Source organism: Schistocerca nitens, chromosome 4 (genome assembly GCF_023898315.1).
Source record: "Schistocerca nitens isolate TAMUIC-IGC-003100 chromosome 4, iqSchNite1.1, whole genome shotgun sequence".
In the NCBI taxonomy this organism is placed as follows: Eukaryota; Metazoa; Arthropoda; class Insecta; order Orthoptera; family Acrididae; genus Schistocerca; species Schistocerca nitens.
This window is the reverse complement of record NC_064617.1, coordinates 513,886,499-513,914,141: the sequence shown is the minus strand read 5'-3', so window position 1 is coordinate 513,914,141 and position 27,643 is coordinate 513,886,499. Positions and strand designations below refer to the sequence as shown.

The 27,643-nt window shown below is 41.3% G+C and overlaps 1 protein-coding gene across 1 annotated transcript in view; it reads left to right on the top strand.

Moving 5' to 3' along the window:
* Positions 1–25,138, top strand: part of LOC126251890 (peptidyl-prolyl cis-trans isomerase H) — a 49,420-nt gene extending 24,282 nt beyond the window's left edge. The window contains exons 3-4 of the mRNA XM_049952601.1: positions 1,625–1,720; positions 24,668–25,138. Coding sequence (XP_049808558.1) covers positions 1,625–1,720; positions 24,668–24,865 — 294 coding nt within the window. The 3' untranslated portion in view covers positions 24,866–25,138. The remainder of the gene's footprint in view (positions 1–1,624; positions 1,721–24,667) is intronic.
* Positions 25,139–27,643: the final 2,505 nt, after the last annotated feature.

Sequence of the window (27,643 nt, the reverse complement as noted above, 5' to 3'; positions counted from 1 at the left end):
GTTAAATCCTTTAATTGGACTCAGAAGAAGGGTGTGCTATAAGTTTTGGTGAATTATGTGAGCATGGCTGGTTTTCTCAATTTTCTCAGCAAATCACTGGAATAATCGTAGTATGACCTCGGAGCACAGGCAACAGGTATTGTGCACCACAGTCAGCTAGCAGTCAGTGAGTCCTGCAGGAATACATACTGAGTGCACAAGGAGATCCTTCTCTTGCCTTGCTGTGATTTACCTAAGGGGGGCTATTTGTTGGCAGTTAACAGATTCCTACCCTTTTGTACTTTTGTTAACACAGAGCACAGCAGGCTCCCCAACAAGTGTACTGTGTTTCAATAGTTTGTCGTCGGTTTCAGTGGGGGACAGCAGCTCTAATTTGTTAATTATTGCAGTGTGTGTAATACCCTGAGTTCTTCCTGGTCTGTGCCCCCCCCCCCCCCCCCCCAATTTCGAATGCCCAATTGCTAAACACATACTAATGTGTAAACAAGCTATGTGGTGCAACAAAACAAGCACTGTGATACAGACTGCTTCCTATGTCAAAGAAGCTGTGAATATCTGCTTTTTATGAGCTGGTACAATGGATGCATCGTGAGTAAAATGTTGGAGCCTGTTTGAAAGTGTCACACGCTTTGTGCCATTGTGGTGCCAGGTGCAGAGCTTGAATGGAGCAGCTATAGACACTTGCTGTTGGAAGGGAAATGGGAGGGGAGGCAGGTATGGGGCCAGTCACTCCACGACACGAATGGGGGTAACAAGTAATTACAATGTTTACAAGATGATAGCACCTCAAATCACCAGATGATGGCTTCTCAGTTCGACATTGAAAATCTGTTTTGACGTGTTGATAAATATTCCTCGAACAGTTAATAAGCACATTTTCTTTTTTTTTTTTTTTAACACCATTGCCTTTGACAGGCAGCTTCAGCATTCAGACCACTACCAAGAATAAAGAGCAAGCATTTGAATAGGTGAGTCACTGTGGCTTGCAAGCAAAGTAGAGTACTAGCTCTGTTATGGGTGGCTAAGGGGGACTTCGTATTATCGTGTTGACTGCACTATACCCTCTGTGTTCCTTCTTGTTTTGTGTTGATCACACAACCATAACCAATCAAATAAATGTTTTCTACTTCTGTATTGTCATCAGTTCTACCACGAACAATGTTTCAATCAATAAATATTGTTATTGATATTGCCAAGTGGTCTAAGGCACTGCAGTCATGGACTGCGCAGCTGATCCCGGCGGAGGTTAAAGTCCTCGGGCATGAGTGTGTGTGTTTGTCCTTAGGATAATTTAGATTAAGTAGTGTGTAAGCTTAGGGACTGATGACCTTAGCAGTTAAGTCCCATAAGATACCACATACATTTGAACTTTTTTTGTTAAATCTTTCTTTCATTTGGTTATTTAAAAACATCACACTGAGTTAACTCAGGGTAATATTTTGCATCATCACTGATTATGTACATTTGAATAACAAAAAATACCTCATATTATGTACTGCTCTGCTTGTTAACTCTAAGTTAGACAACACTGTAATTTTAATGTAATGTGTTTTGAAAGTAAACTAACCATGAAAGGCTTAATATAGGATGTATTTAATTAATCAACTGTACTGGTATGTCGCAGGGAGATGGAACTGGTGTGATGAGTGTATATGGTGGTGGCACTTTTCCTGATGAGAACTTCAATCTGAAGCATGATGCACCAGGACTTCTGTCTATGGTATGTATTAACCTTTGATGCAGCACTAACCAATACCTTTCTGCGTGTCTTATAAGAACTAAATAATACAGCATTCAAATTCAGAAAGTAAATAGATTAAAAGAAAAAGATACCCTACAACTTCGACTCTTAACAGCACCAGCAAGGTAGGCGTGACAGTGTCTCCTTCCACTACTTTGTTTACTAACATCTGTAGTTTAATATATTTCATATTTACAGTTTTCATGAAAAAAATAATAAGAAACCAATCATAATATTACTACTATGAGATCTGTGGGAAGAGGGCACTGATGCAGAGAAACAAGATATATCAATAACTAAAATAAATACTGGTCAATCTTTCATGCAAAAAAACTAATTTCTATAACAGCATGAGAAATATAAAATAGAGTTCAGTAGCCGTATTGCACCCAGTCAAATGAATACTGGCGTACTGATGATGATTCTTGCATAATAAATTAAAGTGTAGTGTTCTACTGTTAATCCAGTTTGATCTTTAGAGATTAGTTTATAGTATGTGTTATCTCCCTAACCTGTGTGGATAGATGTGTTTTAAAGCAGTGATTCTGGGATGGGAGCTGTGCCAGCCCAGATCAAATACACCCTGTGGTTTGACGACGAGAGTCATTGGGCTGGCCAACCTGGATGTGACTTTTAGGCAGTTTCCCACATCTCACTAGGTGGATACCAGAGTGGCACCCATGTCCTGTCTCTGTTACATGATTTGCAAACATTTAGAAAACTTTTGCTCATTTTCACATGAGCACCACTGCACACAGGACAGCTGGGGTGCAAATTTCATCCCAGGGGGTAACAGTGGCAAAAGAAAGGGCATCCAGCCACCCCCTTCAATTAACTTTGCCAATCCATTAATAGAGTCTGTGCAGGGTACGGCGGCCAATGAACAGTGATCAGTTTTCATCCAAAGCGCTGAGAGAGTTCATTCATTTGTTCAGAAAGGGAGGCCAACAAGTGTTTCCCAGCTTTTGGCTGATCAGTGATGACAGAATTGAGGTGCACACCCCACAGTCTTTCTCAAATGATTTTACAGAAACTGTTTGGTAAAAAAAGTCACTTTTGCTTTACTTATAGCTTTATAGTCAGGTTCATGATGATGTGCCCATCGTTTCATTAATGGTTTTGTAAACCCTTGTTGCCCATGTTGTGAAGGCCTCGTCACTGCTGCTGTAGAGGCCAAGTTGCCACCATTGTTACAGTAGGCTGAGTCTGTGAGTTCGTAAAATGGCTTCTGGTGCAGTACACCGCTAAGACAATTTCTCCCTGCCACTATTACGCAGGTATGCCCCAGGGTCAGTTAACAGGATAGGAGAACGAAGATTCTACGACACTCCAAGAGATTGGTAACAAGGTTAGACAAATGAGTTAAAAGGTTTACTTGTCTTTGTGAATTGTTGAATGATTAAGTCTGCAACACTGCATGTAATATAACACAAAAAAAGCCCTCAATGGCTAAGCGCAAATAATCGTAGGCCAACTTCACGGTACACAGCAAATGCAATTTTACAACAATTGTCTGTCCACTTCTAAGAGTTCACTAAATGATATTCCCTGTGTAAGTCAGCCCTGGATGATGACCTATAACCAAATGAGTGAGAGCTGCTTATCTATCTTCCGAGTCGGCTTCTGTCCATTGTCATCCGGTCATTGGCGGATTGTACTCGACCAGCAACTGGCCCAGGTGAAGTCGATATCTTCATCCTCAGCACCGCCCGTGGTGCTTGTGGAACTCATCCTCAGCACCGTCCATGGTGCTGGTGGAACTCATGCAAGTGGCAAGCCTCTATGGCACTGGCATCAGCTCACATCTTTGCGCCTTGTCTGTGGTGCTTTTGCCCCAGCTGTGTCTTGTTTGGACGACACAGCAAATGGTGATAGTTATTGTGATATTCACATGGAAGTAAGACACTTGGCAAAACTTGGAAAAGTTTGTAATTAAAAATAGAGGTCAGTATGATTTTGTGCTTGGTGCATATTACATAATACATTGTTCTGTATGGAATTTAGTTTACATATTGAATTTTTATTTGGATTTGGGTAGAGATATTTATCTGCCACCATTCTCAAGAAAACTGATCTGACACAGCACACTCATTAGTGATTGCGCCGTGCCAGCAATAAAGCCAGAGTAAAGTATCTGCAACATTCCTCGTGTTCATAAATGGTTTGATGTATCAAAACGATATTTTGGCAAATGATAGCACACAAACTTCATTATGTACCATGTTTTTCCACTAACTACAGACTTTTTCGATGAAAGAATGTAATTTTTAAGGGCCATTGATAGCTGGTAAAAAAAGAAATGCTATGGGTTTTGGAACAACATAAGTGAAGACATTACACTTTTTTTGTGCTGAGGACGTGCTTTTTCATAAGCTACTGGCCTAACTTTTCCTCAGTTCCTCACTTAATAAACCACTGTTTCAGAATTCTCTCACAGTTGTGTCTCCATGATACATTAGTGAAGTGAGACTGTAAATTCCACTGTGTTTTTGCAAAAGAAGCAGATTTTATCATAGCAGCCAGAGAAATGTGTAGGTTTTACACAAAATTTGCCACTCGTGACGCTTCTCTGAAAGTCAATGGTTAACAAGCGAGACTAAAATAAATCGCTGCATTTTGGTGGAATTCTTTTTAGGTACTAACCAAAGCAGAGGTGACAGAAGAGCTTTTTGAACAGTCACCATGCAAGTGTGGACATGGAGGGCCCCCACTTAATACTTACAAAAAAAATATGAATGTGGACTAGAACGGCACATCCTCTCCAGTGCTCGGCATTTCCCATAAAACACCAGTCCGTAACCCCCACCACTACCGTTCTTCCATATGTGCCCTGTCGTCTGTGCATGTACGGGCCAAGTCATTCTGCACAGACTATAACCACGTCATCTCTGCGCTGATTTCAGACAAAGGGACAAAAAAAAAAGATGATGATGTGTAATCACCTTGGATGCATATAAATTTTTCAGTTTGTATGAGTTAATATTCTCCATTTTATTGTTTCATAATACGAGGTGTGATCCAAAAATTTGGTGAATAGTTTTATTAGGAACAAAATAATAAGCTTGCATGGAATTTGATTTAATCTCCTTCAAAGCACTGTCCATGGCTAGCAGGGCATATATCCGATTGTTGAATCCATGACTGGACGTATTTGCGGAAAACTTCTTTTGGAAGGCTGTTCAGCTGCTCTGTCATGGCCCTCTCAGTGTCAGGATTGGGGTCAAAATGTTTTTGTTTAAGCACAGTTTTAAATTTTAGGAAGAGCGAGAAACTGTGTGGTGCTAAATCTGGCATGTAAGGTGGATGTGGACAGATAGGAACATATTTCCATCCAAAACCTCGTGAATTGAAATCAAGGTGTGGCATGGTGTATTGTCTTGATGAAGAAGGAAGCCATTTTTCTGGCCTTTTTCTTTGTACATTGTTTCAACTCCAGTTACAGTTTTGAACTAGTAGTCAGGATGTGAATGAAGATGATCATTCAACTCCATGCAAACTGACATACAATTCTCCTGCTGCTCGCCACTCGAAAGTCTGGGAACAAATTTTGCACTCACTCCCATCATTAATTATTGGTCAGAATGCATTCCATGGACCTGTGCGAGATGCTATGGACTTAAGTAAGCTCTCAAATAGTACTTCACAAGTTTGAACAAACAATTTTTGCCACTTTTTTCACATTTACTTCTGTTTTTTATGTTAATGGATGTCCTGAATGTTGCCCGTCTTCTTACCTCTTCTAAACAGTCTTCACAGTTTCAGCATGATCGTCATACACCAATTTCAAGAATTCATGAGCTTTTTTGCCCCCCCCCCCCCCCCAGCTTGAAACAGAATGTTCATGCTTCATTTTAAATCCATGATGTGCGACAGACATGGTAAACATAACCTCACTCTATCTTCTCTGGATGCTTACTAAGTCAGAATGTGTTCCAACTTAACATTGCCTGTCTCAACAGATACAGCTGTCAAGCAAATTACTTCAAACGGTTGTAGTAACATCAGCAGTTGCTACTAAAAAGATTCATTTACTGAATTTTTTGATCACACCTAATATGTGACTACCACTATTTCTTTGATATTGTCACGCATAATATATCTAACCAATCTCTAAACAGAGATATGAGCTGTGGTTGTTAACTCTCCATATCCATATTAAGTCATGAAATTATGACTTCGATACTTCAAACAATCCATAGGTTAGGCAGGTTTAAGTCATGGAAAACAATGTGTTATAGTAATTGTATCTAATCTTAGTCTTACTCTCCTGGTTCCACAGACTGCTGCAGTTGGTTTTTGGCCTTGTCAAGTAGCCTCCTTCACAGTGTTCTGTCTCTGGCATCTCCTTCCCTTTCTCCAAGTATTTGAAGATCTTAGCCACCTGGTCGTCTCATATTATTGGTGTTCCACCGAAGGTTTTCGGCCTTTGGGTTTCTTCTCAAACACTTCTCTCAGTCTCGATCCCTCCTCTTTTCTAAAGACATGGCTGGACCATCTCAGTCTCCTTGTCTTCGCATCCGCAATAATATCTGGTTCATTATATATTTGCCAAAGCTCCCTGTTCTTTCTTCTTGGCCATTCTCCTCCTGTACAAATTGACCCAAACATCTTCTGCAGGATTTCATTTTCAAAAACTTTTATCCTTCTGTCTGACTACATACATATTCTTCATATTTCTGTCCCACAGAGTAATAATTCATTGAGTGAATATGATGCTGTGCATTCCAGTTTTATCATCATTTCTGTTTCTCATTTCTCATCATTTCTGCTATTTACTACAACCTCAGACATTCAAACTCTTCTGCTTCTTCAAACATGTTGTTATCAATCTGCATGGTTTCCCACCTTTTTGTCTCATAATTTCTTTCTAACATCATAAATTTTGTTTCCTCCTTATTTACCTTTAAACCAACTTTTCTGATTTTTGAAATAATTTTCTTGCCATTATTTCTAGGTCATCTAGATTTTCAACAATTAATGCTACATCAACTGCAGAGGCCAGTACAATAATTTGTATCCCCTACTTCCCTCTTCTGTTTTGTTTATTCCATCCAGGACTTGCTGTATGATTATGTTGAACAAGAGTGGTTACATTCCATCTCCTTGCCTGACTCTTATTTTTCTGTCGAAAGCCATGGAATATTCTCTGTCCATTTCAGTATTCTCTCTCACATTTTCTCTCTGTTTATGCTATGTAGGCTTCCAGAAACTCAACAAACAGTGTTACCATTGTGTAGTTGTATCCTCAGTATTTTGATGCGGCCTCCTTCCATACAAGTATCTGATAAATGGTGGATCGTTTCTTCATAAATCCTGCTTGTTTCTCATCTATTGCCTCTTTCAAATGCAGTTCCAATCTTTTCTTGTGAATCTTGGAGAACACTATGTAGACTGCACTAATTAATCAAATGCCTCTATAATTTCTGCAATCTTGCTTATCACTCTTTTTATGAATTGGTACTGTGACCGCTCCTTTCCACTCAGCTGGCATTCTTTCCTCATTTCAAATGTTGGTCACAAGTTAGTGTACTTGTTTCGGAATTGTCTCTCTTCCCTGAACTTCAGCTGTTATTCTATCTCTCCCTGGAGCTTTGTTGCTTTTTAGTATTTGGATTGCTTCTGCTGTCTCTTTCGTTGTTGAACAAAGGGCTCTACATTATAATATTCATGTAGTTCCTCCATCTCTGTACTTCCATCTTTGACATTTAAAGGTTCCTTAAAATATTCCTTCAAAATTTCTGTATGTTTGGTTCTTTCAAAAAACCTAAGTTACCTGTGAAAATATGTTGCATTCCAAGCAGTTTTATCCTCTTTTGTTCTTTTAGTTACTTTCCACATGCTCTCTGTTTTTCCTTCTGAGAAGATTTTTGGTTTCCCTGTTAGCATTTTCATATGCTTCTTTGCTTTTATGGAATCTTCCTTTCTTTCATTTTTTGTTCACATTCTTTTGAGAACAACAAATTTTTCTTCCTTCTTCTTCCACATATTTCTGCTGCTGCTTCCACTTAAAAAAAAGTTGTCATCCATTGTTAGAAACTCAAAATCTGTTTTTAAGCATAATGACAAATTTCCATGCCTTTTCATTATTTTTCAAATTTGTCTGTGTCAGGCTTTCATTCTCTTATGCTCTTTCCCCTCTTTGGCTTTTCTGTAGCTATTCATTGTTGTACCTCTGTCATGACTAAATGGTAGCCAGTGCCTTCCTCGACTCCTCTTACAGTTTTCATGTTCGTTACACTTCTGTTATGTCATTGGTGTACCAGGACATGGCCTGTTTGGTTTTTTTGTTCTACAATTTGGTGATATCCTTGTTGCCTTGTGAATGTCTGCCTGAGGAAGGTATGTGCTCATAATTTTGAAGTTTGCTGCATGTGCCCAGTGGAGTATTTTTACTCTATTCTTGTCACTTTCATTGTGTAAGCTTTTTATCCCAGCTTTTCCCCTCCAAATGGTCTCCCTTCAGACTTCAGCTTTGACGTCTCAAACAATGAGCTTCGTATCATATCCTGGTGTCTTACTAATTGCCTTCATGAGGTAAAAATCCAAGTACTACCAACAGACACATTTAAAAATAGAAATATCCACAAGAAGTTTTCAGAATTAGTAGATCCTTCACAAAGTAAGTTGAGGAAGGTTGTAAAGATGGGGCAGGACACTCAAACCCCACATCAAGAGTGACTAATGCATCTATTGTTTCTATTATTAGCAGTACTTTCTTTGTAATTTATATTTTTCTGAAGTGAATTTTCCTTTTGGTAATATCACAACAAAAGAAACTTTAGGTATAAAAACATATTACCCTTAAAATAATACTACATTGCAAACTATTGTACAAAAAAAAATTGATCAAGAAACACATATACTAAACAGGATTTAATGGTGCCACAGATTTATTTGTCTCTCACGGGTGAGCAAAGAAGACATAAACAGTATTTCGTAACCTTGGTTTCAATTAAATTCAAAATCAATTCAATGTTCCAAAGCAAAACTTTATGAAAGCTACTAATAAACATTAATTGTTCTTTGGAACTAAAAGATTTGCATAAGTAGAAATGTTTACCCGTATACAGCAATCATCCTTTTTAGTTTTCATTTGCTTATTACATACATAATAAATTGATGTATTTCACTATTATTCTTGTTATTGCTTCAATAGGACAATGAGGAAAATGTAATGAATGTGTGTGGATATCATTTCAGGTTAAAATTACATTGGAATTTGAACTAACTCACTCATAGTACATTTGCATAATAACAAGTGCTGTAATTTGCTTCTTGCTTTCTCATTAAGTGATACAATTCACGTAGTGAGTAGGTAAAAGCAGCTCACACCATCTGTTATCAAGCAGATGTACTGTAAGAAAGTCAACTTTGGTTTCTATGTAACTTGAAATGTTATACAGTCACATTAATTATTATCGTCAAATGCTGTTGAGGTGTATGAGGGAAATAAAATATCTCCCATAGACCAGAAAGGATGGAGAGGAAATTCTTGATAGCAAATCCATCTAAGGTGAACCCAGCAATCCAGTACTGGGTAAAAAACATTGTTTCAGACGAGGAACAAGCCTCTAAAAGAATGGATATAATGGAAGAAGACATAGTTATTCCCAGGGACTGAGATTTTACGGATTGAATATACAGTTGCTGACAGGGAAGATGAAAGAAATGGTGGACTTGGTGAATAGGAGGAGATTGGATAGTCTAGAATTGTCAGAAACCAGATTGAGGGGTAAAGGGAGGAGAGAATCAAGAAGTGGATGTAGGCTGTGCTGGTGTGGGAATGAGGAAGAAGGAAGACATGGAGTAGAAGTAGATATGAGAGGAGGACTGAAAGGGAAGATGAAGGGAATAAGTGATTGGACGATGAAGGCTTAGTGAAAGGGAAAGGTTTGGAAATTCTGCAGGTATATGCAGGTATCTCAAGTTGAGGAGGACTGTGAAGACTAAATGCAGAGACAACTAACTGGATAGAATATTATGATAATGCCAGAGATCTAATGCACAAATGGGTAAGGAAAGGGAATGGTATGAGAAAATATTAGCAGTAGAAGAGTGACGAAGAATGGACAAGGAAGAATGAAAACTATTAGACTTTTTAAAAGGAATGGACTAACAGTGAGCTAGACCAGGTTTAAAAAGAAGGAGAGGCATAAGGTAACTTCATGTCTGTGACTTGTCAAGTAAATCTGTGGCAGAGTACATAATATGTTACTAGGACACATCTACAAAAGAAATGACGTATAAAACATCTGTTCGACCAATTTTTTTGGTATTGTTCATCAGTTTGGAACTCATACCAAATACATTTAACAGAAGATATACAGGGTGAATCAGGAGGAAATGTACCTGCTTTGACGAATGATAATATTAATGATTCTGAACAAAAAACTCCATATGGACACATACCCTACTTCAAATGTTTTCTGAGATAGGACACATTTAATGTACATTGTTATTTATTTTCTGTGTTTCTCAGATATTGATGGGAAGCTACCTCAAAGTGGCCTACAGAAATACAGTGCAAGCACATTGTGCAAGATTTTCAGAATTCTAACGCTCTCTCCATGCAAACTATTAGTTCTAAAAAAAACAAAAAATTAAAAAAATGTAGTTTAAATTTGTACTGCAATGTATTTTCACTGGAGGTGCAGTTTTTGAGTTATTCAGGAAAATGTATAAAAGTTACATTACATCTATCTCAGAAACATTTGGAATATGGCACACATTCATATAGTGTTTTGTTCAGAATCACTAATACTATCACCCCCTCAAATCATGTACCTTTCCTCCTCACTCACCCTGTAGAGAAGATCCAACAAAGAGGGGCACATTTCATCACAGGATAGTGTAGTAAAAGTGAGAGTGTTACAAAAAAATTCAGAGTGTGGAGTTTTGAAGAAGAGTTGGATGACACATTAGTTCTTCCCACATATGTCTCACGAAATGACTACAATGCAGCCAGTCAGAGAAATTAGGGCTCATACGGAAGTTTATCGGCAGTTGTTCTTCCCATGCACCATTCGTGAATGGAACAGAGAAAGAGGGAAATGATGGTGGTGCCAGAGGTACCCTCCGCCATACACTGTAAGGTGGCTTGCAGAGTATAAATGTAGATGTAGAGAACAGTCACAAATGCCAACGTAGTACCTTAGTAATACCTTTTAGTAGTGATATTTGCAGGGATTAAAAAAGGAAAATGGAACAGAAAGACAGGGTCTGGAAGACAAAATAAAAGAAATTTATAGAATTTCAGAATATAGTAAGGAGCAGCATATCAAGAAATGGACATTCAGAGGAGTAAAGAAGAAAGTTCAAAACAGTGGTGATGGAAGCAGCAGGAAAAGTGTGGAAGAACCAGTACAAAAAAAGGTGGAAAGAAACTTAATGTTGTAATGATAGTGTATGGTAGGAAATGGCAAAGAAAACCAAAGTACTCCAGATACGATTTCAGAAGAGAACAGAGGAAGAAAGAAGGGAATACACTTAGAAGAAGAAGAAGAAGAAGAAGAAGTTGGTGAATAAAGGAATTTTAATAGGGGAGAAGAGGAAATGGATGGAAGAGTAGACAAAAATGATGGAAGAAGACAGCAAGGAGAACAAATACAGGATGGGGCAAGTAAAAGTGGCTCAGATGAGTGACAGCATTAACAAGGAAGAAAAGACTTATAGTTCCTTCCATCAGGGCCAAAAATGCCAAGACATGAATGATGGTCGCTTTCAGCATATGCTGTCATCAGGTTAGTACTGTATTTCCTTTTGTCTGCTGTGTTTCTTTGTAGCCTGGAACTGTGTTCTCTGGCCCTCTTTTATTTGTGTCCTCCCCACCCCGTACTATATGGAATGCGTAAGGCTAAGAACAGAGGCGTGATGGAAAATGTCAGCCTGATCAGTAAAGAAGGAAAGGAAGCCATTGAGGTGAAGGAACTCGAGGCGATAAGGGAGCAATATGTGGAAGAGTTACTAAACCCTAACAGGAATATGGAAGAAGAAAATGAGTAGTTAGGAACTGTAGAGAATGTCAAGCTGGACCAAACCTGGACAGAGCTAGAGGAAGCAATGTTGTTGTTGTTGTTGTTGTTGTGGTCTTCAGTCCTGAGACTGGTTTGATGCAGCTCTCCATGCTACTCTATCCTGCGCAAGCTTCTTCATCTCCCAGTACCTACTGCAACCTACATCCTTCTGAATCTGCTTAGTGTATTGATCTCTTGGTCTCCCTCTACGATTTTTACCCTCCACGCTGCCCTCCAATGCTAAATTTGTGATCCCTTGATGCCTCAAAACATGTCCTACCAACCGATCCCTTCTTCTAGTCAAGTTGTGCCACAAACTTCTCTTCTCCCCAATCCTATTCAATACCTCCTCATTAGTTACGTGATCTACCCACCTTATCTTCAGCATTCTTCTGTAGCACCACATTTCGAAAGCTTCTATTCTCTTCTTGTCCAAACTGGTTATCGTCCATGTTTCACTTCCATACATGGCTACACTCCATACAAATACTTTCAGAAACGACTTCCTGACACTTAAATCTATACTCGATTAACAAATTTCTCTTCTTCAGAAACGATTTCCTTGCCATTGCCAGTCTACATTTTATATCCTCTCTACTTCGACCATCATCAGTTATTTTACTCCCTAAATAGCAAAACTCCTTTACTACTTTAAGTGTCTCATTTCCTAATCTAATCCCCTCAGCATCACCCGATTTAATCTGACTACATTCCATTATCCTCGTTTTGCTTTTGTTGATGTTCATCTTATATCCTCCTTTCAAGACACTGTCCATTCCGTTCAACTGCTCTTCCAAGTCCTTTGCTGTCTCTGACAGAATTACAATGTCATCGGCGAACCTCAAAGTTTTTACTTCTTTTCCATGAATTTTAATACCTACTCCGAATTTTTCTTTTGTTTCCTTTACTGCTTGCTCAATATACAGATTGAATAACATCGGGGAGAGGCTACAACCCTGTCTCACTCCTTTCCCAACCACTGCTTCCCTTTCATGCCCCTCGACTCTTATAACTGCCATCTGGTTTCTGTACAAATTGTAAATAGCCTTTCGCTCCCTGTATTTTACCCCTGCCACCTTCAGAATTTGAAAGAGAGTATTCCAGTTAACGTTGTCAAAAGCTTTCTCTAAGTCTACAAATGCTAGAAACGTAGGTTTGCCTTTTCTTAATCTTTCTTCTAAGATAAGTCGTAAGGTTAGTATTGCCTCACGTGTTCCAACATTTCTACGGAATCCAAACTGATCTTCCCCGAGGTCCGCTTCTACCAGTTTTGCCATTCGTCTGTAAAGAATTCGCGTTAGTATTTTGCAGCTGTGACTTATTAAACTGATAGTTCGGTAATTTTCACATCTGTCAACACCTGCTTTCTTTGGTATTGGAATTATTATATTCTTCTTGAAGTCTGTGGGTATTTCGCCTGTCTCATACATCTTGCTCACCAGATGGTAGAGTTTTGTCATGACTGGCTCTCCCAAGGCCATCAGTAGTTCTAATGGGATGTTGTCTACTCCCGGGGCCTTGTTTCGACTCAGGTCTTTCAGTGCTCTGTCAAACTCTTCACGCAGTATCTTATCTCCCATTTCATCTTCATCTACATCCTCTTCCATTTCCATAATACTGTCCTCAAGTACATCGCCCTTGTATAAACCCTCTATATACTCCTTCCACCTTTCTGCCTTCCCTTCTTTGCTTAGAACTGGGTTGCCATCTGAGCTCTTGATATTCACACAAATGGTTCTCTTATCTCCAAAGGTCTCTTTAATTTTCCTGTAGGCAGTATCTATCTTACCCCTAGTGAGACAAGCCTCTACATCGTTACATTTGTCCTCTAGCCATCCCTGCTTAGCCATTTTGCAATAAAGCAATAAAGCCCATGAAAGGAGGCACAGCACCTAGACTTGACGAAGCAAATATGGAGATGGTAAGAGGATTTGTCATTGTTGGAGTGCTGTGGTGGCTCAGTGGGGTGATGAGTACATAGGGAAAGGAGGAACACCTGAAGACAAAAAAAAAATCAGAGTGCCAGCCTTTGAGAAGGTTTGGAAGAAACTATGCCAAAATTGTAGGGGATTTACTCTGAAGTGTCATACCGCCAAGGTATTTGAGAAGATCCTGAAAAAGAGAGTACGGAAAATAGTAGTTGGAGAACAGTGATAGGAACAGTACAGTTTTAGACTGGGAAACTGTTGTGACTCGCCGATCATTTAAAGTGCCGCCGCGCAATTACGCACGACCTCTACGTGCGGCGCTGTCTGTCTGCCAGCCATGCAGCAGCTGCGCCACCTAAGCGGCCAGCCGAGCAGCGGCCGCTAGACCGAGACTCAGTGCTTATCTGACCGCTAACGTGTACACATGTCAACTTACTCTGTGACATATATGTGTTGTTGTGTCGTTCCTAAATATACTTGTTAAACTTGAAGTTATAACAATTGGCGACGAGGATGGGATTTTTCCTTTTCACCGTTGACTCACAGGGTTCCATGGCTACTGTCGAGCAACTCTTGCAAAATCTCCTTGAACAGCAAACGCTTCTAACAGCGGCGATTCGCGATTTCGTCGCGGCGTCAAATGCGGGCCGTTTCTCGTCGTTGGCTGTACCTCCTTTTCCTCCTTACGACGAGACGGCGGAAGACTGGTCTGATTATGAAAAACGTCTTCGACAGCACTTCTTGGCATTTTATGTCTCGGACGAACAAATATGTAAGTCTCTGTTCCTTTCCTGGATTTCGCCTCAAATGTATCGGTTATTGTCGCAATTGGCTCCTTTGAAGGATCCTGCGTCTTTGTCCTTTGCTGAAATGTGTTCACTTCTGTCGGTCTATTTTCAAAAGCAAACGCATGTGGTAGCCTCTCGTGTTGCCTTTTATCGTTGTCACAAACAACCCAATCAATCTTATCGCGCTTGGGCTGCTGAACTTCACGGCCTCAGTCGAAAGTGTCACTTTGTTACTGAAGTTCACAAAGAATCCTATGCCGATTCCATGGTACGGGATGCTATTATCCGGTCGGCGCCCGACAAAGAAGTTCGGCAACGGGCCCTTCAGTTGGCGAATCCGACTCTAGATGAAGTTCTCTCCATTGCGCAGTCTTTTGAAATTTCTCGCGCCGCTGGGGCACAAATAGAAGCGTGGGGTGACGTCGGGGAGATACAAACTCTGTGCGCTGTTGACGACGCGCGCGGCGCGTCCCCGCCGGCCGACGTGGCCGCAGTGCGCTCCCACGCGCAGCCTCGGCCAAGCCGTAAACAAACCCCTAAGAAACTGCAGCAAAATCCCCGGCAACTTCCTTCATGTCCAAGGTGTTTTACGAAACATTCACGCGAGGATTGTCCACAACGTTGGGCTGTGTGTCACAATTGCAAAAAGAAAGGTCATGTGTCTTCCGTTTGTAAATCCGACCGCATATATGACATTCATGAACATGACGCTGATTCTGATTCTGTGTTGTCTGTCAATTGCACTTCTTCCCTTTCAGGGAAGTTATTCCTCACTGTCCAAATCCTTGGTCGAGATGTTCGCATGCAAGTGGATACCGGTTCTGCCGCCACTATAATTCTCAGACGTATCTTCAGCTGGGTTCTCCACTCCTGTCCCCTGTCACTCGGCAATTACGGACGTACAATAAACAGAAGATTTCTCTCTTGGGACAGTTTAATGCGGAGGTATCTTACAAATCCGTCGTTCGCACTGTTCCCATATTTGTGGTCGACCAGGGCAACGCAGAAAATCTTTTTGGTTTCGATGCCTTCCGCGTTTTTGGGTTCTCCATAGATGACTCTGTCAATATTGTCTCTGACGCTATTCCTTATGCTCAACTGGATTCTTTGTCGACGACCTTTTCGTCCATTTTTTCTCCTGGGTTAGGCCGTGCACACGACTTTGAAGCTCATATCACGCTCAAACCCACTGCTCGGCCTAAGTTTTTTCGGGCTCGGCCCATTCCTGTGGCCCTTCGTGATCGGGTCAAACAGGAGTTGGATCGTCTCACTACTTCAGGGGTCTTGCTTCCTGTCACTTCCAGTGAGTGGTCCTCTCCTGTCGTTGTAGTTGCCAAGCCCAATGGTGCTATTCGTCTCTGTGGCGATTTCAAGGCCACGGTAAATGCTCAATGCCTCATCGACACTTACCCTATGCCCCGTCCTGAAGAACTGTTCACTAAACTCGCTGGGGGGCAGTATTTTTCTAAAATTGACCTGTCAGAAGCTTATCATCAACTTCCTCTCGACGCTGCTTCCCGGCAGTTTCTGGTCCTTAACACGCCTTTCGGCCTCTATCAATACCAACGCTTGCCTTTCGGGGTTGCTAGCGCCCCTGCTCTCTTTCAGCAATTCTTGGAACAATTATTGCTCCCCGTCCCTGGCTGTATCAATTACATGGACGACATTGTTGTCACGGGCTCCACCACTAACGAACATCTTCATAATCTCCACACTTTTTAATGTCTTACAGACTGCAGGTCTCAAGTGTAATCTTAGGAAATCGCAATTTTTTCAGGCATCTATCACGTACTTGGGGTTTCAACTCTCTCGGGATGGTATTCGTCCGCTTCAACAAACTGTTGCTGCGATCGATGCCCTTCCTCGCCCTACGTCTGTTAAGGAACTGCAGGCCTTCTTGGGGAAAATAGCATACTATCACAAGTTTTTACCGTCTGCAGCGTCGGTGGCTCAACCGTTGCATCGCCTGTTGCATAAAAACGTGCCTTTTCACTGGTCCGCGTCATGTGACGCGGCTTTCCAGAAATTGAAGACTATGCTGATACAGGCCCCGTGCCTAGCTACTTATCGACCTGGCCAACATCGTGTCCTTGCAACAGGCGCCTCTCAATATGGGGTTGGGGCATTCCTTGCGCACCGTTTTTCTGACGGTTCGGAACAACCCATTGCTTATGCCTCCAAAACGCTCACGGATGCCCAACAAAAGTATTCTCAGATTGAGAAAGAAGCTTTGGCCATCATTTATGCTCTTCATAAGTTTGGTGTTTTTCTCTATGGCACAAAATTTCATCTTGTTACGGATCACAAACCGCTTGTTTTCTTGTTTCACCCATCGACGTCACTTCCCGACAAGGCTGCACACCGCCTCCAGCGTTGGGCTCTTTACTTGTCCCGTTTCAACTATGAGATTCATTTCCGGCCCACGGCTCAACATGCGAATGCTGATGCTTTGTCTCGCCTCCCCATGGGCCCTGATCAGGCATTCGATAGGGACGAACTTTTGTGTTTCCACCTGGATGTTGCCGAGCAGCGGGTTGTGGACGGGTTCCCCATCACTGGGGACAGGCTGGCGCCTGCTACGGGTTCTGACCCTACCCTCTCCCGGGTTTTACGCTGTATTCAGGCGGGTTGGCCCGATCGCCCGCCCGCTAAGACTTCTGATCCGTTGCGGAACTACTATCCTTTGCGCTACCGCCTCACGGCTAGGGATGGTGTTATCCTCCTCTCCACTGACAATGTTTCGCCGCGTGTTGTGGTCCCCGCGTCTTTGCGTGCTTCGGTCTTGCGCCTCCTTCACCAGGGGCACTGGGGTGTGTCTCGCACCAAATCTCTGGCGCGCCGTCATGTGTACTGGCCTGGCATCGACGCTGAAATAGTACACATGGTCGCTGCCTGCGGCCCTTGTGCGTCACAGGCCGCTGCCCCGAAGTCATCTTTGTCACCGTGGCCTTCGCCTGAGACGCCCTGGGAGCGCATTCATGCTGATTTTGCGGGACCCTTTTTAGGTACTTATTGGCTCCTCGTAATTGACGCCTACTCTAACTTTCCTTTCATTGTCCGTTGCACGTCACCTACCACAGCGGCAACCACCAGTGCTCTCGCCCGCATTTTTTCTTTGGAAGGCCTCCCCTCTACTCTTGTTACTGATAATGGTCCGCAATTTGCCTCTTCTGACTTTGCGGATTTTTGTGCTCATCACGGTGTTACGCATGTCACGGCCCCGCCGTTCCATCCCCAATCCAACGGTGAGGCTGAACGACTGGTCCGCACGTTTAAGGCTCAGATGCGGAAACTTCTGACTTCTTCTGCTGCTGATGAGGCGCTTCTCCAGTTCCTGGCGTCTTACCGTTTCACCCCCATGGGCGATCACAGCCCGGCTGAGCTCTTACATGGCCGACAGCCCCGCACTCTACTTCATCTTCTGCGGCCTCCCACCTCCCGGCCGCGGGTGCCTTCACTGGGCCGGTTCACCACCGACGACCTCGTCTGGGTACGGGGATATGGCAGGCGGCCAAAATGGAGCGCGGGCCGCATCTTAAGACACCGTGGCAGACGCCTGTATGAAATCCAGACGGACACAGGTGTTGCAGTGCGTCATTCGGACCAGCTTCGGCCTCGGGTGCCAGCAACACCTGTTCCGAATGCCGCCACACCACCCTTGACTCTCCCTGATGCTCGGGATCTTGGCACATCTCCATACTCACAACGCCGCCCTCTACCCGTCATCGCGATGCCAGCACCAGAACGGATGCCACCAGAAGACGTGCCCATGCGGGAACCGGAGGACCATCCAGTGTCCGAGTACATCTACTCGCCTCCTCCTCCAACAGACGTTGACACATCGCCCATGTCTCCTGTCATATCAACTGGACTTGCCGCAACGGGCAGATTGGTGCGTGGGGCCCCAACAGAGTCGACCCCTACGTCTCCTGTCATCGCGACCCGTTATCATCGGGGACACTTCCGCCCGTACGGGAAGCCGCCTCCTCGAGACTTTACGACGAGCCAAACAACGCCTATGGACGTCAGCCATCTCCAGGACACATCCATCAAGACCGGTGCAACAATTTCAAAGGGGGGAAAAGTGTTGTGACTCGCCGATCATTTAAAGTGCCGCCGCGCAATTACGCACGGCCTCTACGTGCGGCGCTGTCTGTCTGCCAGCCATGCAGCAGCTGCGCCATCTAAGCAGCCAGCCGAGCAGCGGCCGCTAGACCGAGACTCAGTGCTTATCTGACCGCTAACGTGTACACATGTCAACTTACTCTGTGACATATATGTGTTGTTGTGTCGTTCCTAAATATACTTGTTAAACTTGAAGTTATAACAGAAACAATAGTGGATCTAATTTTTGGTATAAGCAGCTCCAAGAGACACACTGTGAATATGGCAAAAATTTAGTAATGGTGTTACTGGTCACTGAGAAAGCTTATGATAGTATGAAGAGAAGCAAGATTTGTAAAAGGTAAGTGTGGAAGGCTATTGGGAGAAGACTAAAGGGAATGTATCAAAGAAGTGTGAGTTGTGTAAAAATGGACTACAGAAGAGAGACTGGTTCGAACAGAAAAATGGGCTGGAGCAAAGAAGTACATTGTGCCCTCTACTTTTTGTTATAGTGGATGAGAGAATGGCAGGAGTGACAACGTGAATTGGACACGTTTTGGAAAGATCTTTGATGTGCAGCAGCAAGATGTACGTTGCATATTTTTGTGTTACGAATATATAAATTCGAATTACACCAAACAACGCATGTTACTTTCCAAGGCATTGAAGTCGAGATTGCGACGCGCTTTTGTAAGCCAGTCATAGCTCATGTCATGTGATCTCGTCAGCTGATGACAGCATAGGACACGTGATGTAGTCAGCCAATAGCAAGATCACTCTTAAGTAGCGCGAACACACAACTAAGAAAAGTTGATGGTTTAAATTAATATACATAGTGTTGCTACAAGAAAAACAGAGGTTTCACATATAATCGTAGTCTCGAAGATTAATAAGCTGCAAGAGGAGCTAAGCGTCCACATATAATGCTGATCTTTTTTGCGCGTGTTACACTTTAAGATATATCACACAAATGTGCCAGTAAAATTTTTAATAACGACGTAAATGTCTGATCTTCTGGGCTAGAAATTCTTCTAGATGGTCGTCCTCAGAGTTGATTTTTAACTGAGTCAAACGCTCTGTGATTTAAGAAATTCATCGTACATTCTCGCATATAGTTCATTTTGTGTAAAAGGAAATTCACTTAGAAAGTAACGCTTTTCAAACCACCATCCGCAATGTTTTCCTGTGACCTGTTAGAAACTGATTCGTTTCAGCAGTTGCCAGAGAGCGCCAGATAACAGGCGCCACCGCTCTTGCGCAGCTACGATGACACAGGAAAGCCGTATGTCACAAAAGAAACAAGACATCAGAGGACACTTTAAGTTTATAGGAATTTCGTGAACCATATTAAAATACATTATTGGCCTTATAGTGCACATTCGTATGTCCAGATTCAGATGTAAATTTTCTTGAGTACCAGTACTGTATTATATCATGTGTGGTTCTCTATTATGGCATAATGCCATGCGAGCTAGAAGATGGAAAACGTGCAGCGAACAGTTGAAACTAGCCAACAGTGTGAAATTATACACTTCGTTTCAGATAAATTGACTGCCTCAGCCCAAAAGATTAATAAAAGCCAAATCTCTTTAGCAAAGCGACAAAAATAACTTCACTGTTCTGCAAGTCGACTAACGCTTGACTGTCAGAAAGGTGGAAATAAAACCTGAAAATAGTAACATATTTTAGCCTTCCGTAATTATGTGAACGTATTTTAATTCATTTGATAGCTCCCGGGCACAGAAATTCGTTTTGTTTTCATTTGACGTGAGAGTAATAAATGAAGAGGAAACTGCAAAATCACTAAACGTAAACACAGGTCATGTGAAGACTACTCACCTCCACACCACAACTCAGACTGCTCTGTGCATCAGCCCCTGATCTACGATATTTCCGAACCGGGGCAATACTAGATAGTGGCGCCCAGCCACACATCCGTAGCCATAAGAGGGAGAAGGTACTACCCATACGCGACTCAACTGCGCATGCACAAGAGCCCGCCCGCAACTGCTCAAACGAATCTAATGTCAGCAGCTGTCATGTCACGCTCATCGGAGGCAATTTGTCGTAATGAATCATTGCATATTCTTTCTAAAGCCTTTGACACACTTTGCTGTTGGCAGACGCTTGTATGACCACTATGTTTTGTTGTTGTATATGGCAGATTTCCTTTGCGACTTAAGTTTTATTTTAGTTTTTTCTTCCTCTTGTTAATGTTTTGTTGCTGCAGTATTATCCTGCAGATGCGGGATACAGTAATGTCCTTTGTTGGAGTATTGGTTCTTAGCAATCAAAATCACAAAAATTTAACTGGAAACTAAAATAACGAAACATTCCCGGAATTCTAAAAAATTTCCGGGTTTTTCCCGCTTTTCTCCTGGATGAAAAAATTACTGAGTTTTTCCCGGATCTCCCGGGTCGTATACACCCTGATTAAAGTCATGTTTTTACTTTGTAGTGTCTGCTTTGAATTAGCCTCCAGTTGATGATTCAGGGTCTAATTCCTAAAAGATTGAGTTATGCAGTAGTAACTCCCACTTATAAAAGAGTGCTTAAACAAGTGACTTTTAATTATAGACCCATCTCCATCATTTTCTCAATTTTATTTTGAAAAAGTGGCTTACAACAATGTTTAGCCACCTTTTTGAGATAACCTTTTAACAACAGTGTCTTTATTGAGCAGTCAGTATATGTGCTAATAAACTCAGTTCTGGTAGAACTAACAAACAAAAACTTTTGTGGTAGCATTTTATGTGTCTTTCTAAAGCCTTTGATTGTGTAGGTCATAAAGTTCAACTAGGGAAACTCAAATGGTATGTGTAAAAAAACAGGGCTGTGCTACAGATGGAGCCACGTCTTAATAATGGCGAACAGATGTCACACTTAAAAAAAAAAGGTATCAAAGGAGTAAGACTACAACCAGAGCAGGGAAACATTAAATATGTCTCCCAAGGTTCAGTGTTTGGCTAGCTTCTGTTTATGACCTACAGTATGACCTAAACCTAGGACGTAGGATGACTTGTCAGAACTGTGGTGGTTTTTGAAGACAGAAGTATACCGATAAAAGATGCAAAAACATATGTACCTGACACATTCAGGAAAATACTTGAACAGTCTTAAAGCTGGCTCACAGCAAACACCTTAATTCTTAATTATATGATGACTATATTGCTCCCTGAAATGTTAAAAAAGAAAAAGTCCTGTTATCTTGTCCCATCTTTTAGTTTGTGTATTCCTCATCAGTTCTACGGATGACATTACTTATCTTGCCAGTGCACTACATTTTCAACATGCTTCTGTAGCACAGGTCAAATGCTTCAATTCTCTTCTCTTTTTTCCTCCACAGTCAGGACTCACTTCCATACAGTGCTATGCTCCAGACTTACGTTCTCAGTAATTTATTTCTCAGATTAAGGCCTAAGTGTGATATTAGTTTACTTCTTTTAATGAGGCATACTCTCTGTGCATGTGCTAGTCTTCTGCTGGTTTCCTCCTTGCTTTGTTCATTTTGTGTTTTTTGCTCCTGAAGGAGAATTCCTTTTACTTTGCACACTGTGTGGTTTCCATTTTTTAAGTGAATTTTGTCGCCGGCCCATTTTTATTGCTTATCAATGTGGTAGTTTTGTCTTTCTTTAGTTTACTTTGTGTGTATATTCCATGCTCAGTGGGGTATTCTTTCCATTCAACAGGTTCAGGAATTCATCTTCATTTAGGCACTCAGCTAGATAAGAAGTTTAGGTGGCTCCACCATATGAATCATTTAAACAACTCATATATAAACCATTATCCCAAGTCACCGTACCCCCTAACAAACAGTTTCACCTTCCTCTGTCTTGTCACCCCCTCTCAGTCCCCACCTCCACATCATCCTCATCATACACCACATCACACTGGCTCCAATACCCACATATCACATGCGTAGCCTATGCATCTGTCTGTCACCCCTCCATCCCGCATTCCTAGACAGCAAACCTGCCGCCTCTCACCAAGCCACCCATCCCCCCACCCCTCTTCCTGCTTACGCCTCTTTCTCTATCCACTTGAGCCGACACAACCCCCTCTCCGCCCTAGTACACGTTTGTGTGGAGAGGGAGTGTCTCTCAAGTTCATCAAAGCATTTTTTTCTGAAAGCAAGCAAGTTTTATTTCTCTTTTGTGTGTACTGGTCTACAACTCAATGCTTTTGCTATTTGGTGAGTGGTCTCCTTTACTCCTAAATTATTTACATTCTGCCAGAACTTTCCTTATCCTCTAATGGCATTTGTGGTTGATGAACAGTGCTATTCACAACCATTTCCTTATAAAATGTGAATCCCTCTGTAGTGCTCAGAATGGAGATTTATATTGTGGTGTAAAAGACTGTAACAGGTTGCTAGAAGACGTAAGGCAGGAAACTGAAAAACCCTAGATATTAAAAAACAACTCATTTTACAGTTTTTAGGAATTGTTAGAATCAGGGATGTAAAGTTTGGTCGGTTCTAATGTTTGCGTTAAACAGAAATGGACTTAGGCAGCATATAACCAGCTGATAGTGTTCTGTGTAAAGTTACATAAATGCTTTGTTTGAAGTATAAAATTAAAAGTTAAAGAACAGTGATTGAGTACTTTTAGAGGAGAGGCAGTATCTTTTATTAGAGTAGTTACTTTCTCTTAATATACATATGTAATGTAAACTAAAATTAATTCCCATAATTATGTGTGCGAGTTGATTAGCACTAATCATAATATAGCATTAGTGTATGTCACAGAAATAGTTTGCAGTAATTACTTCTATCTGTTAATGTATGACTTGACTTGTTCCACTTTCCTGAAGGCTCTCCTTCATGACAGTATTTGTGGAACACTTTGCTTGAGAGTGCTGTATTATTACACATTCAGCATTGTAGCTCTGATGCCACTTTCTGAGTTGATGTATACTTTTTTCTGTCTTTATTTCATTACAGCAGAAATTAATATGATGATTCTAAATCATAACTGGAAAGACTAATATGGTGGTTGAAACTTTAATAGTGACAACTATTATTTACAGCTCGTACAAAATAGATACGTGTTTCAAAGTTTTACTGACCTCCAAAGTAGTCACCAGAATTGTGTATAACCCGTCGCCAGTGATGTTGAGGTCATAGGATACTCTGAGCAGGCCAGTTGTGTTGACAGTTCGAGCGGCGCGGTCTATTGCCCAACTACTTGTAGCAGTTCTGAAGCGAATGCCGTGAAGTATTTACTTCAGTTTAGAAATCGAGTTGAACTTACAAGGGCTTAAGTCAAGTGAGTGCAGTAGGTGGTATAGCACTTAGCAGCCCCATCAGTCAAACAAATCAACAGCTTGCACTTTATGTGCTTGAGCATTGTCCTGCAAAATGAGTAGGTCCTGGAGAAAGTGTCTCTGTCTCTATGCTGTTCAGTTCTGGAACACAAGAAGTGATGACACTTTCTGTAGGACCTGACCATCATTATGCATGACCGTGCTCAAGCACGTACAGTGCAAGCTGCTAGTGATTTGTTTGACTGATGGGGCTGCTAAGTGCTATACCACCTACTGCACTCCCATGACCTTAGCCCTCATGAATTCAACATGATTTCTAAACTGAAGGAAGCACTCACGGCATTCGCTTCAGAGCTGCTACAAATTAGTCAGGCAATAGACCGCGCCGCTCGAACTGTCAACACAACTGGCACTGCTAAGAGTATCCTATGACTTCCACATCGCTGGCAATGTGTTATACACAATGCTGGTGACTACTTTGAAGGTCAGTAAAACTTTGAAACACTTATCTATTTTGCACAAGCTGTAAATAAATAGTTGCCACTGTTAAAGTTCCAACCCTCGTATATCAGAGAAATGTGACATCAAAATAATTTAGAAAATAATTAAATAAAAGTTTGGTGGATGTAGGTGAAAACAAGTGATCAAAAAAGGATTAATAAAATTTCCACAGTTGCTGTGAAACTTGTAACTTGAAAGAAAAGGCCATTACAGAAGAGTGAACAGTTGGGAATCTGTTATTATTCTTATTTATTATGTGACATTTTAATATAAATTGGTTCCATGCATTTCACGTTTGTTATTAATTGTCTTGTCAATCTCTTTCAGGCAAACAGCGGAAAAGACACAAATGGATGTCAGTTTTTTATTACATGTGCCAAATGTAATTTCCTTGATGGTAAACATGTTGTTTTTGGTCGTGTGATTGATGGACTACTAGTAATGCGTAAGATTGAAAATGTCCCTACAGGCCCCAATAATAAACCAAAAATACCTGTTGTAATATCACAGTGTGGGCAGATGTAACTATCATTCCATTTTATGGTGGCCTGGTAATTTTGGATGACCATACCACATTGTTTACTGAAAGCAAATTTAGTGAAGTTTTTGAACTCCGGGCTGAAGACACTGGAAAGCAGTTTATCAGACTTACCATGGTGATGGAGAACTGCTCTGTTGTCATACGATTCCATCAGTATTTGTGAGTTAAATAATAAACATTGGTATTCATTCCATTTTGTGTTTGATAGTCAGTGGCTTAAATGAAATGTTTGATGATAGTAAATATGCTCGACGAAACCTTCGGTATTTAAATGTATTTTTTAAAAAAGCTACCTTTTAAGTGTTTATGGACTATTTCCCTTGCAGTATTTGAATGTGATAATTCAGTGCACAGTGTGGATGGTGTACGTGCAAAGCTCTTTGTGCTCCTGAAGCATTTCTTAGAACCTTTGAGACTAAAAGTGTTGGGCTTTGTTTACATATTTGTGAAGACTACTCTTCTAAAGAAAGGGTTTGTGAAGGGTCAACTCTTCTCCTCATTACTCTTAATGTAATATTATATGCTTTGGGATTCCTTTTGTCTGAAGATCATTTTCTAACCATGTAACTGTCATTATACCTAGACATAGTTACTATTTTCAATTGTGCTTCACTCTTTCACATCTATTTTAGATTCTGGCAATTGTTTCAGCATTAATATATAGAATAAGTATTCATGATATCACTGGACAAAATACTAATCACCACCTTAAATTCTTAAAAGAACATAGTGGTCACTTTGGAACAATGTAGATGGTATGCAACTGGTACCACTTAGTTACATGACCCATTACAGCTGACGCAAGTCGTGGCAGTGATGCACTGTGCATGTGTCAGTCAGTTGTATGGAACCAGCGCAGTACGATGGGATGATATGGAGACATGATAGAGTGGCAGACCACACCTAGAATGTAGTTGCCTGATTTTGTTGTGTGTAAGTCTGGCTTCTTGTACATGTCTGTCTACGAGGAATAGTGTACCACAATCAATTTGAAACCAGACAGGGATTGTTGCTGTCAGTGAGTGGAGGTCCATCTTACAGCATTTCCGAGCAAACATTACAAAAAGAACTGAATGCATTGTACATTTGGAGTTGCGCACCTTTCAAAAAGTCATTGTTCACAGCAACACATAACAGTGCATGTCTTCAGTGGATCAAGCAACACAGAAACGGGACTGTATGTAGTGTGTGTCTGACAAGTTATGATTTTCTCTCTTTTCAAATAATGCTAGGCGTTGACCACAGTGATGGTCCAATGAGGCACTTAAGCCAGTGTTAGGAGGCTGCAGCTCAGGTCAGAGGGTGTTCTTTGCAGGCGTGGAACTGTTTTTCTTACTAGGATCAAGTCATTTGGGTTACTGTGAACAAGAACCAGGATGTTTATTTCAGCATTCGCGATAACCAAGTTTTGTCCTTTCTTATTCATCTTCATCATGATTACGCTGTGGCCACTTTGTTTTTTCAAGATGACTACAGCTTTGTTCACAGAACTGCACATAAACATTTATAGTTTGATGAACACTGAGCCACCCTATCGTAACTCAGCTGGCCTGCTAAGTCAGCCAAACATAATCCCATAGAAATTGCGTAGGACTATTTATGACATTGGGATAAATGTAGCAATCAACATCCTTGCAATTTAGTCGCTCTGCAGCATCAAATCGTCTTTGAGTGGCTTGAACTAGATAAGGCATACGTGAAGAAACCTCTGTACTCTCTGCTTCACTGAATTGAGGTCATTATCGAGGTTAGAGGTGGTGTTATACGGTATTAGTGTGAAGTCTAATGAAGGTGACTAATTTTTTGTTAGCTGTGCTTATTCATGCAATACTCACCAACTTTCTCACTTTATTTGTAGCATACTCTATAACTTATATATGCACATGTCCTGTGCTGCAAAGAATAACTTCCAGTCTTCATTATTGAACATGAAGGATTCAACAGCAGCAGTTATTATTGTTGTCATTCATATGTTTGACAGTACAGTTGCACTGCTAAGTTGACATGTCTTTTATTTGATTTTAAGATGCTGATCACACTGTGTATGCTTCCAGATAAGTATATTAAAAACAAAGATTCTGTGACTTACCAAACGGGAAAGCGCTGGTAGATAGACTCAATAAAAAAACACACACACAAAATTTCAAGCTTTCGCAACCCACGGTTGCTTCATCAGGAAAGAGGGAAGGAGAGGGAAAGACGAAAGGATGTGGGTTTTAAGGGAGAGGGTAAGGAGTCATTCCAATCCCGGGAGTGAGTGGAAAGACTTACCTTAGGGGGAAAAAGGGACAGACATACACTCGCACACCCACACACATATCCATCCGCACGTATACAGACACAGGCAGACATATATTTTTCCCATGTGGAATGTTTCTTTCTATTTTTTTCCAGATAAATAGTTACACTGAAACATTTGTTGCGCATTATATGCTGTTACAGTGACAAAACTCTCTTAAGGGTAGCACTTTTTTCATTTTACGTTGGGCATCACATTTCTGGTAGTTGTGCCTGTACCGAATATGGATATGTGGAATTCTTATTAAGTATGCCATCACACATTGCTGTTATCAAACTGCTGTGTTGATTATAATGTGCTGCAAGCATAACAGTTTTGGTTGAAATGTATCTTGATAATGCTCAAGGGAGGTGAAATTAGCTGATTGCCAATAATGAAATAAAGTGTTTCCTTCCAAATAAATAACAGCCTTTACGGGAAAATCACTTTTAAGAAATCAACAGCAGCTGTGGACCCATATTCA